Source organism: Microtus ochrogaster, unplaced genomic scaffold (assembly GCF_000317375.1).
Source record: "Microtus ochrogaster isolate Prairie Vole_2 unplaced genomic scaffold, MicOch1.0 UNK21, whole genome shotgun sequence".
NCBI classification, from domain to species: Eukaryota; Metazoa; Chordata; class Mammalia; order Rodentia; family Cricetidae; genus Microtus; species Microtus ochrogaster.
In genome coordinates, this window is record NW_004949119.1 from 1755206 (window position 1) to 1767395 (window position 12190).

At 39.4% G+C, this 12190-nt stretch overlaps 1 protein-coding gene across 5 annotated transcripts in view; it reads right to left on the reverse strand.

Annotated features, from left to right (window-relative positions):
* Usp54 (ubiquitin specific peptidase 54) overlaps nt 1-12190 on the reverse strand; it is a 103729-nt gene that overhangs the window by 66487 nt on the left and 25052 nt on the right. For all 5 annotated transcript variants that reach the window (XM_026789521.1, XM_005367628.3, XM_026789522.1 and 2 more), the window contains 2 exons: nt 4570-5451; nt 929-1021 (listed from right to left, as the gene is read on the reverse strand). In XM_026789521.1, the coding sequence (XP_026645322.1) occupies nt 929-1021; nt 4570-4716 (240 nt within the window). In that variant the 5' untranslated portion in view covers nt 4717-5451. The remainder of the gene's footprint in view (nt 1-928; nt 1022-4569; nt 5452-12190) is intronic.

Sequence of the window (12190 nt, forward strand, 5' to 3'; positions counted from 1 at the left end):
TCTCTCTCTCTCTCTCTCTCTCTCTCTCTCTCTCTCTCGTGTGTGTGTGTGTGTGGTTCCCTCGCAGCACAGCTGAGCTTGGACTTCTTGTTCCTGTTTCGTGAGTTTGCTCCTTATAATAAATAAAAATATAATTGTTTTATCCTTTAGCTAGCCTGGTTATTTCCCAAATCGAGCTAATTTCTACAAGTATTCAGCTCACAATTTCTACTTTAAGCTAAAAGCCAAATGATATACCTAGGCAGCCATGACAAACTAATAATTCAGCCTTCAGGCTAGGAATGGTGGCACACACCTTTAATCCCAGCACTTGGGAGGCAGAGGAAGCTGGATCTCTGAGTTTAAAGCCAGCCTGGTCTGAGTGAGTTCCAGGACAGCCAGGTATACACAGAGAAACATTGTCTCGAAAAACCAAAAGGAAAAAGAAAAAAATAATAATTCAACCCTCACAGACAAAATAATGACTGACCCTGGAATTGTACTCTGAACTCAGATGGAAATTACAGATTTACTCAAACACAACTGAACCAAAAAACCACAGAACTACATGTTGGTCAAAGATACACACCAACCAAGGACTATTCTATTTCTTTTTCTTAATCAAATCTCTCGCATTTTCTTTGTCTCTATACAAATGCCCAGTCTTATTTTACTCAGAGCATGAAAATATGAGGTAGAGAACTGGTAGAAAGAATTGAATGGGGAGTCACAATGGTGGTGCACATCTTCAATTTCTCAGAGTCAAGAGGCAAGCAGAGACTTGAGTTCAAAGACAGCCTAGTCTATAAAGTGAGTTGCAAGACAGCAAGGAACTGTCTACACAGATAAACCCTGTCTTAGGGGGGAAAATGTCCTAATTAACCAAATCCCCTCAATATTAACAACTTGGCAAAATAGATAGTGAGAAAAAGCAATCTGAGGAGCTTACCTTGAGAGCACAGAAGATGCAGGAGTCGCCCATGCACTTGTGAGTTGTAAGCTGCCTAAAGCTACGGCGGAAGATGTCCAAGTGCCACAAAACCTTCCAAAACAGGAATACTCATTAGCCTACAGATAGCCTTTAACTTTCAAGTCAAGAATTCAAGAAAACAGGGAATGACTGCAGGAAAAAGAATCTCCATGATCTGGACAAAAGATCATTCTAACATATTAAAACAAATCTCAAAAAGCTAAAGCATCAGGACTACAGAAGGCTCAGTGGTAAAAAAAAAAACCTTGCAGAGTCTGGTTCCCAGCACCCACAGCAGGTGGCTCACATCAACCTATAACTTCAGCTCCAGGGGATCTGACACCCTCATCTGGCCCCCATGGGCATACTACATTCATGTGGACAAACACACATACATACATACATACATACATACATACATACACACATACAAACACACATAAAATTTTTAAGCAGATTTAAAAAAAATCCAAAGGAGAAAAATGGGATATAATAACTAACAAGGATGACAAATGGACATATTTTGGGGAACAAAACATTTATTTGAATAGGAAATAGAAGTCACCTAATGAAAATATCCTATGATTAAAAATCAAATGTGATATTGAAGAAGAAATTTAGGGATTACAAACCGTAGAACTGGGCAAGGGGATTAGAGTTATAGTTATAGTTTTCCTTAGTTATGATAAAAGATAAATTAGATATGAAACTTTAGACGCACAAAGAAATATTGTAACTGTAATTCTTGCTTGATACCTGTTTTGTTATATGTAGTTTTACTATGTTAAAGTAAAAACTTTCCTTTTTATTTATACAGTAAACAGATGATGTGGGATTCCTCTCTGTAGGCTGTGAATATGTCTTATTACCATTGGTTAAGAAAGAAGCTGCTTTGACCTATGGCAGGGCAGAATATAACAAGGCAGGAAATCCAAACAGAGATAGAGGAGGAAAGAAGGCCGAGTCAGGCAGACACCATATAGCTATGGAAGTAGAAAGTCAGTCTCATGACGATACACAGAGTAATAAAAATGGGTTAGTTTAAGATATATGAGATAGGAATACTCCTGAGCCATTGGCCAAGCAGTGTTGTAATTAATATAGTTTCTGTGTGTTTAATTGGGACTGAAAGGCTGCGAGATCAGGCAGAACAAGAACTTCCGTTTACAGATTAGCCATGTGGCAGAGCACTTTAACAAATGTAAGGCCCAGGTTCCATATAAAGAACCAACTCATTAATAAATGGTGCAGAATTAATGGTCTCCACAAGAAAAGGAAGAACACCCTGAAATTTGTACTAAAAACTTGAACTATAATGTTAAATTTTTACCTTTGTGACAATTCTTAAGTCAATAGGATACAAATTGATAGTAGGCTGCTGAGCATGTGACATGGACCTCTAAGAAACAAGTGTATCTCCATTAAGAAGCTACACTGAGCTGGGCATGGTGGATCTCTGAGTTCAATGCCAGCCTGGTCTACAGAGCTAGTTGTAGGACAGCTAAGGCTACATAAAGAAACCCTGTCTCAAAAAACAGAAACAAAAAAGAAGCCACATTGGTTTACACATCAAGTTCAAGGCCAATCAGAGCAATGCTGCAAGATCTAGTCTTTTAAAAAAAATTAATATTACAGGGCTGAGGAGATGGCTCAGTAGGTAAGGGTACGTTCTGTGAATGCAAGAGGACCTGAGTTCCAATCTCTAGCACCCATATAAAAGCTAGGCATGCTTTTCAACCTAGTGTTAAGCTCTTTAGCTAACCAGCCTAACTAAAATGGCAAGCTTCTGGTCCACAAGCAACCCTGTACATCTCACATATTAGGCGCACAGTAGTAAAAAAGACACACAACTTCTCCCCTTGCCTGTACATGCATGGGTGAATATACAAATGGACAAGTGCACTTATAACACACACACACGAAAGGTTTTCTAAAAAATTAAATGATGCTGGGGCTATAGAGATGGCTCAGAAGTTAAGAGCTGACTGCTCTTGCAGAAGACCCACCCAACTTCTGCTCTCACATCCACGTGACAGCTCAGATGCTTATAATGCCAGTCTCAAGGATCAAACACGCGCTTTTGGCCTCCATAGGCTTTGTACGTACAAGGTGTACATACATAAAAGCAGGTAGAAAAATCCATATACATAAAAACAAATGAATAAAAAAATTTAAATAACATAACCATAATGTCTTAGGAAGTTTCCCTTGCTAGAAAAATGACACAATATATCAGAAAAAGAAAAAAAAAACTGGACAGTGGTGGCAAACACCTTTAATCCCAGTACTTGGGAGGAAGAGACAGGCAGATCTCTGAGTTTGAGGCCAGCCTGGTCTACAGAGTGAGTACCAGGATAGATAGGGCTACACAGAGAAACCCTGTCTTCAAAAACCAAAATGGGGGTGGGGGTGGGGTCCTGTAAAGGTGGTAAAGATGCCTCAGAGGCTAAGAGCACTTGCTGCTCTCCTGGAGGACAGTTTCAGTTCCCAGCACTGACATGATGGCTCACAACCATCTATAGTGGGATCTGATGACTCTTCTGGTGTAATGTAACAGACATGCAAATAGAGCACTCATAAACATAAAATAAATAAATCTTAAAAAAAAAAGAGGGGCTGAAGAGATGGCTTCACAGAGATATACATGCAGGCAACAATGAACATAAATTTTCATGTAAACATGTGTGTGTTTACATATGTATGCATAAAGATGTATGTATGTATGTATGTATGTATAAAGCCATCATAGGGGCACACACCTTTAATTCCAGAACTTTAGAAGTAGAAAGAAGATCTCTATGAGTTAAAGACCACACTGGTCTACAAAGAGAGTTGTAGACCAACCAAGATACATAGTGAGACCATGTCTTTAAAAGGTGAGGGCAGTAGTCTCTGGAGAAATGGCTCAGCGCTTAAAAGTACTAACTGCTTTTCCAGAGGACCCAGATTCAATTCCCAGCACCCACACAGCAGCTCACAACTTCTATAATTCAGGGATCTGATGACTCTGATCTCCAAGGACATCTATACTCATATGTAGACACACGTACTCATCTAGAGTTTAAAATAATAAAAACCATCTTTTTGAAGAAAACAACAATAAAGCTGTCCTGAATACCAGACCAGGGCACACCTAGAGTTTCTGCTACTTGAAAGCTCCTTGGGGCTGGAAAGATGACTCAGTGGGTCAGTTACTTGCTACATAAGCATAAGGACCAGAGTTCAAACCCAGAACCCAGGAAAATGTTGGGTGTGTATGGCAGCCCTGCCTACCACAGTGCTGGGTAGGCAGAGAAGGAAGATCACAGAGAAAGCAGACACTCACACTTGCACCCACACTCATTACAACACAGACACATGACAAAAAACAGACACTATTCTCAAGATACAATCTAAAATTTTTGAAACAGATTAATAATATTTATATCATTATTAATCTCCAATTTACAAATTAGGTAACTGACATTCTTTTCGAAATAAAGAACCTAGCCTAAGATCACAAATAAATGTAAAATATGATCTCAGGTTACAGAATTCAGAAAGAAACTGTCAGTTGTCACATTTTAAAGATTCTGCAAACACAACACTATCAGTTGTCACAAAGAAAAAGGTGGCCTTACCTGCAGGGCGCTGTTGAGGAAGCAGCTGTTCTGCCCTGGCTCATTGCTGAGACCTTTGCTGGGGGCAATAGACATTGAGCTTCGAGGTGCAAACATCCCTTGAACACTACCACAGCTTCCAGAAAAGTAATTTTTTTTCCAAGACATTATTATTCACATTAGTCCCAAAGGTATTAACATTAAAAAAAAAAAAAACAACAACAACAAGAAGGAAAGAAGGGGAAAAAAGGCCTTAAATCTTGGCAGGAAACTTGTGCCTGCTGAAGTCCTTTTCAAAAGAAAAGAATCCAGAAGTTTGCTTATATTGTTTATATTGGAAGACTGATTTTGTATCTCCCAAGCATCACATATGTAAGCTCACAGAATTTCGGTTCCCTTTAGATCCAGGTGACAACGTTGTCTTTCACTTGCTCCAGTGTTCAAAATGTAACTTAGCATATCACTAATGCTGAGAAGGCCTTAAGTATTGCTTCCTTCTATGCTTCTGAAACTGCTTCCCAAAGTCCTGGTAAAAAGAAGGATGTCCTCAACTCAACAGTATGAGGGACCCAGCTAAGTAAGACAAGCTCTTCAGCCTTCTTTCTAAGGCTTCTCGTGGACTGAAGACTTCTCCAGCTGGGAGGAAAGGCAAGAACCCAACACACTCCTCTTCGCCCTCTTCTCAGTGCCTTGGCTCATCCTCCTCTAGCAAACCCAAGCTCTCTAAACAACTGAACAGATACCACACAGCCAAGAAGTTTGTCTAAATTCTCAGTAGGATTTTGCTGATGTTCTTTCTGCACCTTTGAAATAAGCTCCAAATTCTTCTGTCCTCTCTACCAGATCTTCAGAAAGTCTCTTCTCTTTTCTTCGGAGACCAGAATATCCAGCTGTGCCAGAGAGCTTTAACAGAAAAGAAAAAAATAAAAAATTTACGTCACTTCATGACTCTACTGGCTTTGCACTGTTCTGCCAAGATCAACGTTGCCTCACCTCTCAGTATAAACTTGAAACCTTGGCAAACAATGCCGAGAGAGAGAGGTGTGGGGGAAGAAGAAAGAGAGAGAGAGAGGGAGAAAGAGAGTATAAACCAGCAACAGAAAAGGGAGATGCTAAACCAAAGGGAAAAACAAGAGTAGGCAGCTTTACTTTCATAGGAAATTTCCCTGACATTTTGAAGAAGTTGAACTGAACAAAACAAAAACAAACTTTCTGGAAAGAAGTTAACAAAGAACAAAAACACAAAAATCAGTAAAAAATTAAGCACCCAGTGAGGAAATCTAAATCTTCTAAAGGTATCTTCTACGCACAGTGAAAATCTGCTTACAATCTGGGCTCCATTCTAGGAAATGAGACTCTGTCACAGAGAATCACTCATGGTCAGCAGACCACATGTCCTTAATATCCAATCCAAAAGACTTAAGCCTTCTGCCTCGTTTGTTCACTTGATTGACTAGTTTTTAATTAATATTTTTCAGAGAATCAGAAAAAATAATTTGAGTTATAAATCACTTAATCCTCAAATTATATAAAGGGACTCAGAATGTGAAATCATCCACCTTCTTTTGGCTTCAACCAACTACAATGTCTGAGACAACAGTGAGTAATATCAAATCAAGCTCCATTCCTGGAAGGAAGTCATCTCACCTCTGGGTGTTTGTTTGTTTGAGAGACGGGGTCTGACCTGGAACTCTCTAGTTAGACCTGGCTGACCTCAAAACTCAAAGTGCTAGGATTAAATGTGTGTGTCCAGCACATCCAGCACAACTTTCTGGAGTCAGTTCTCTCCTTCCACCAAGCAGGTCCCCAGGATCAACAAGTGCCTCCACCCACCTAGTCATCTCAATGACCCCATTCCTATTTTGAGATGGGGTCTTAATATATAGCTTTGGCTGGTCTAGAACTCACAACACAGTCCAGGATGACCTCAAACATCCAGCAATCATCCTTCTTACCCAAGTGTTCAGATTATAGCTATCTACCACACCTGGCAAAAGTGCTAAATTTCAAATGTCTCCTCAAGCTTCTCTTTAATGTCTACCACACAGACGACTTAGAAATTAGAAATAGTACAGATGTTATAGCAGGTGCCATCATCTAATCTCCCGAGAAGCAAAGACAGAGAGACTATGAGTCTGAGGCCAGCCTAGGCTAAATAAGAAGACTATTGCCAGGTGGTGGTGGTGCTTGTCTTTAATCCCAGCACTCAGGAGGCAGGTGGATCTCTGTGAGTTTGAGACCAGCCTGGTTTTCAAGAGCTAGTTCCAGGACAGGCTCCAAAGCTACAAAAAAATCCTGTCGCGAAAAACAAATAAAAATAACAAGACTATCTCAAAAGAGTAAATAAATTAAATAAAGTTTTAAAAGCTTAAGAAGTTTGGGTATGTTGATACATATCTTTAATCTCAATACTCAGGAGACAGAGGCAGGCATATCTGTGAGATGAAGTTCCAGGCTACCTAAGGCTACATAGCGAGACCCTGCCTAAAACAAAAAAACAAACAACAAAAACTAAAATGGGCTGGGGAGGTATGGCAACACACATCTGTAACCCTATTTAAGAAGTGGCGGCAAAGAGCTCATGAGCTCCAGACCAGTGTGGTCTACACACCAAAACCCTTCTTCAATCATAAAAAAAAAAGCAAAACTGAGCTTGGAAGTGTTGGCGCACACCTTTAATTCCAGCACTCAAGAGGCAGAGGCAGGAGGATCTCTGAGTATGAGGCCAGCCTGGTCTATAGAGTGAGTTCCAGGACAGCCAGGGCTATACAGAGATAAACTCTGTCTTGAAAAACCAAAAAACAAAACAAAAATGCTTTGAGGTTTTAGTCATTATCTGGAGAACATCTGACACTGACGTCAGTGTGAGAGAAAAAACTGAGGCACAAGAATATTGACTGGTTGCATAAAACTGTTACTCCCACCTTTCCACATTCCTAGACTGTTTATAACCTCACAATACATGTGTCACAAAGTATTTAGTTATACATTGTATGATCATAATATTCACTGTCTTTATTCTTCTTTAGTTTTATATAGTATACATGTATCATATGACTATATAAAATAAAATATTGTCTAGTATCAAGCATATGATGACACTATGCTGATATTATTTAATCCTCACAATAGCCTACTAGGTAGATAGCAATAGCTCAACTTTATACTGGGGACTTAAAGTCATCACCTTGCCTAACTGGTATGCAGCAGAGCTGGAATTGGGTGGCTATAATATTGTCACTTAATTATGTATCTTATTCCAGTATCCCCAAAGCCCACACCACAGTGGTAGTCATAAGGAGGCATTCAACATATATAGCCTGGGGATTAATGTAGAACCAGGAGGAACTCACATGTTCTCCCAAAGACTGTAAGACCCTTACTTCTCTACGTGTCCCTCGCTTCCCTCGTGAACACCATACTCAAGGCCACTCAGCACTGTCCAACAAGCCACGCAGCATTCCTTTAGCTCACCGGCTGTGAAGCACTAATAAGCACCACGCTTCCAGTTGGCTCATAGCACAAGGGACTTGGCAGGGAGGTGGGGTTTTCAGTATCGCCTGCCCCGTGACACACCTGAGCACAGAGACAAAAGGAAGAAAGACAGTGGCAGAAGAGGACACACAAGCTCTGAATGGCAGCATTATGTGAGGACAGTAGTAAGTTTTTACACTACTTAGGTATGTCAGAAACCAAAAGTAACAGAGAAAAAGAACAAGGATAAGAAAGGCAGCAAAAATGGTGTAGGCGAACACTGATGACAAAAACATTCCACTTAAAATGAAATGTTTCGTTCTAAGTCTAACATTAAGTAGCACAATGAGGACAGTGTCATTACTGAAGACACATGAGGAAATGGTATCTCTAGCTACATGGCCCTAGTAACCTGTTTTTAAAGAGAAAAGATTACCCTTTAAGCAATATTGAACTATATATAAAATAACAATGTCTGCCACTTACTCTCAAATGGTACAGAAAGTAGGAAATATGTATGTACACACACACACAAGGAATAGACACATAAAACAAATATACTACAATGTTAACAATAGGTGACGCTCCCTGAAGAATATGAGAATGCCAGGCTGGGGAAACACTTCAGATGGCAGTATCTACCTAGCATGCATAAGACCCTGGGATCAATCCCTAGCACTTGGAAAGTAGAGGCAGAGAAATCATAAAGGTCATCCTTAACTACATATAAAATTGTATTTAAAATGGTCAGAGTTCTGGCTGAATGGAATGGAGCGCAGCCTGCAGAGCCCAAGGTCACCGGTTTGAGTCCCAGGTAAGTCTGTACTGTGTGAATGGGTCTGTGTGATGTAATGTCTCTGTGTCTGTGCTGTCTGAGTGTTGTGTATGAGTGTGAAGTGTGCATGTATAATTAATCGAAAAAAATTGTATTTAAACAAAAAAGTGGAGATTTTATCTTACTATTTCTTGTAACTTCTCTGTAAACTTTATATTTAAGTTAAAAGAGGGGCTGGCAATCTCAAAGTTAGAGAAAAAAGAAAAAGACAGTTACAACAAATATAGGTAAGAAGATCTAGGGTATGGCTGAGTAGGTAAAGTGCTTGCAACAAAAGCATGAGGGCCTGACTTTGGTCCCCGGCACCCAGACAAAAGCCAGATGTGCTTATAACCCCAGACCTGGGGCAGGAAATACAAGAATATCCCTAGCTCAAAAAATAAGTAGAAAAGCAACTGAGGACAGCTCGTGTGCAAGATCCTGCCTTGAATTCTAAGCAACAGGAAAAAAAAATATGTAAGTATAGTAGAAAAAATATGTAAGTATAGTATAGAAGGAACCAACGCAGTGAACTATACAAAGAGGACAGAAGACAATCTTCTATTTCTACACTTTTGCTCGTATGCTTAATTCCAAGCAGATTATCTGGGACAGGATCCTGAGCTTCATTTTCTAAGTCTGTAAAATAGACACAGTATCTATTTCACTAAATTATTGACAGTGAATGAAATAGTATGAAAATACTAGTAAATCTGAAAATGAACAGATAATTAATTCAGTGACTTAATTATTATATGATTAATAATTATACATATATTAATTAATTGCGATATCTAAAAGCAAAAAGCCAAAGATTAGAAGAAAATACTTGCAAATGACATACTGGAAAATAGCATTTAACATGTACATGTTATATAGCATATGTAGATTGTCTATATAATCTATGTAGATACATGTATCCAAGGAGAGAGGAAACAAAGACTAGTACTCTCTTCCCAGTCCCCTAACGTCATCCTCCTTTGTGCTCAACACACTGAAACTTGGATCATGACATCCACATTCTACCCTGGTAGGCGACAGAGGTTCTTGTGCTCACAGATAAACATGAGGGGAACCAGAAATGTTAAACAGAAAAGGTTCTTTGTTCTTTCAAATGAATGTATGCATAATCTGCTAACTTCAGAAGGCTGAGAGCTGACATGGTTAATAGCCTCGTGAATTCAGTGTTCTTTGTGGATGAAACGACACCAAATCCTCCACCAGACTTATTGAGAGCTTGTCAATCTTTACAATCTATCCTTATGGAAGGTGTCACATGTAGTCCATCTATAGAACAAACTTTATGGAACATGTCACACGAACTTTACAAAGAGCTTTGGTGTAGTCATGTCTTAAGCTTTATTGTGAACATGTGACTGATTATCACCAGGTAAGTTTTCACAAAATTATGTTGTGTTTAAATATGAGCTACTCAAGGTCAGACTCCTGAAGTTTGATGCAGCACTGGTTACTTGGCCATGTTAAACCAAACTGCCTTCTTGTCTCTCACAGATATTTACTCTACTGGCCGTAATGGACACAGAGACACCTTACACTCCCACACCCCTCGTTCATATTAGTTACTTCTGAACACAGATTGCAGTATGTGGAATTTATTATTCTATAGAATAAAAACATTATAGAAAACAGAATTTTAGTCTATAGAGTTGGGTAATAGGTATGAAATCATTGAAAGTTTAATTGGAAAAGAAAACATTAACTACATTATAATAATCAATTCCAGAATCAAGTCCCTAAAATCCATATCTGAAATAAGAGAGAGGTGACTTTTTTTGTTTATTTCTTTGTTTTTTTTGTTTGTTTGTTTGTTTGTCTTGTTTTTTGACACAGGGTTTCCATGTGTAACAGCCCTAGCTGTGCTGGAACTAGTTCTTGTAGACTAGGCTGGCCTCGAACTCACAGAGATCCACCTACCTCTGCCTCCAAAAGGCATGCGCTGCCACCACCTGGTGACAGGTGACTTTTTAAAGTAAAAATTATTATTAATAGAATCAATATTTATTTCCTTTTAACTCTAGCTTGAAAATATACATAAGTATCTACAACCCAGTTCTAAAAGGTCAGTTATTTGATCTATAGGGTGGTTATCTGAAACTCTTGAGTGAACAGTTACCCAACTGTACAATATCCCACGGGTTGAACTTTGGCATCAAATTAGTACATCATGTATAAAAGAAAGAATTATACACTGTTAAAAGAAAGAAAATCATGTCTTTCTATGACAAGCAACTTACTGTCACTTATAAACAATTTGTCTGAAGCCAGCTGAAAAGAAAATACACAAACAAGAAAACATGTCTCCCTTTGTTACAGGAAGAGAGAGGTAGGCCACTTGGCTCTTTCCTATATTTCCCATTCAGAGGTCCACAGAAAATTTCCCAGCCTCTATGAAGATAGTACAAAGACGAGAGTAGTTAAAAGTACAGGTAATGGGGCTAGGTTTACAGCTCAGTGGGTTATAATGTTTGCTCTGCATGCTTGAAGATTTGAGTTGAAGCCCCAGCTTGGCCTCATATTCACGAAACCCAGCATTATGCAGCAAAGACAGAAAAATCCCAGGAACTCAGTAGTCAGCCAATCAGCTAGCCAAGCCAAAACAGCAAGCAAGACAAATCAGTGAGTTAAAATTCTTGCCACCAGGCTGGAGAGATGGCTCAGCTGTCTGCTGTTGCAGAGGTCCTGAGTTCAATTCCAAGCAACCACATGGTGGCTCACAACCATCTGTAATAATATCTGGTGCCCTCTTCTGGCTTGCAGAACACTGTATACAATACATAATGAATAAATACATCTTTAAAAAAAAGTTCTTGCTGCCAAGCCTAACAACCTGAGTTCTACCCCAGAACCCACATGCTGACTCCCACAAGTTGTCCTCAGACCTCTACTAGGGCACTGAGACATGTGAACACCCACACATATACATAAATGCAATAAATAAATGAAATGTAATTTTCAAGATCGTTTTTAAAAGTGCAGGTTTAACCAGGCAGTAGTGGCACATATATTTTTTATATTTATTTACTCGTTTGTTTGTTTATGTATGCGGTGTTCTGCCTGCATGTATGCCTGCAGGCCAGAAGAGGGTAACAGATCTCATTATGGATGGTTATGAGGAACATGGTTGCTGGGAATTGAACTTAGGACCTCTGGAAAAGCAGTCAGTGCTCTTAACTACTGAGTCAATTCCCCAGACCCTGTGGCACATCTTTAATTCCAGCACTTGTAAGGCAGAGGCAAGCAAATCTGTGAGCTCCAGGCCAGCCTGGTCTGCAGAGCAAGTTCCAAGACCAGTGCTACACAGAGAAAACCTGTCTCAGGAAAGAAAAAAAAAAA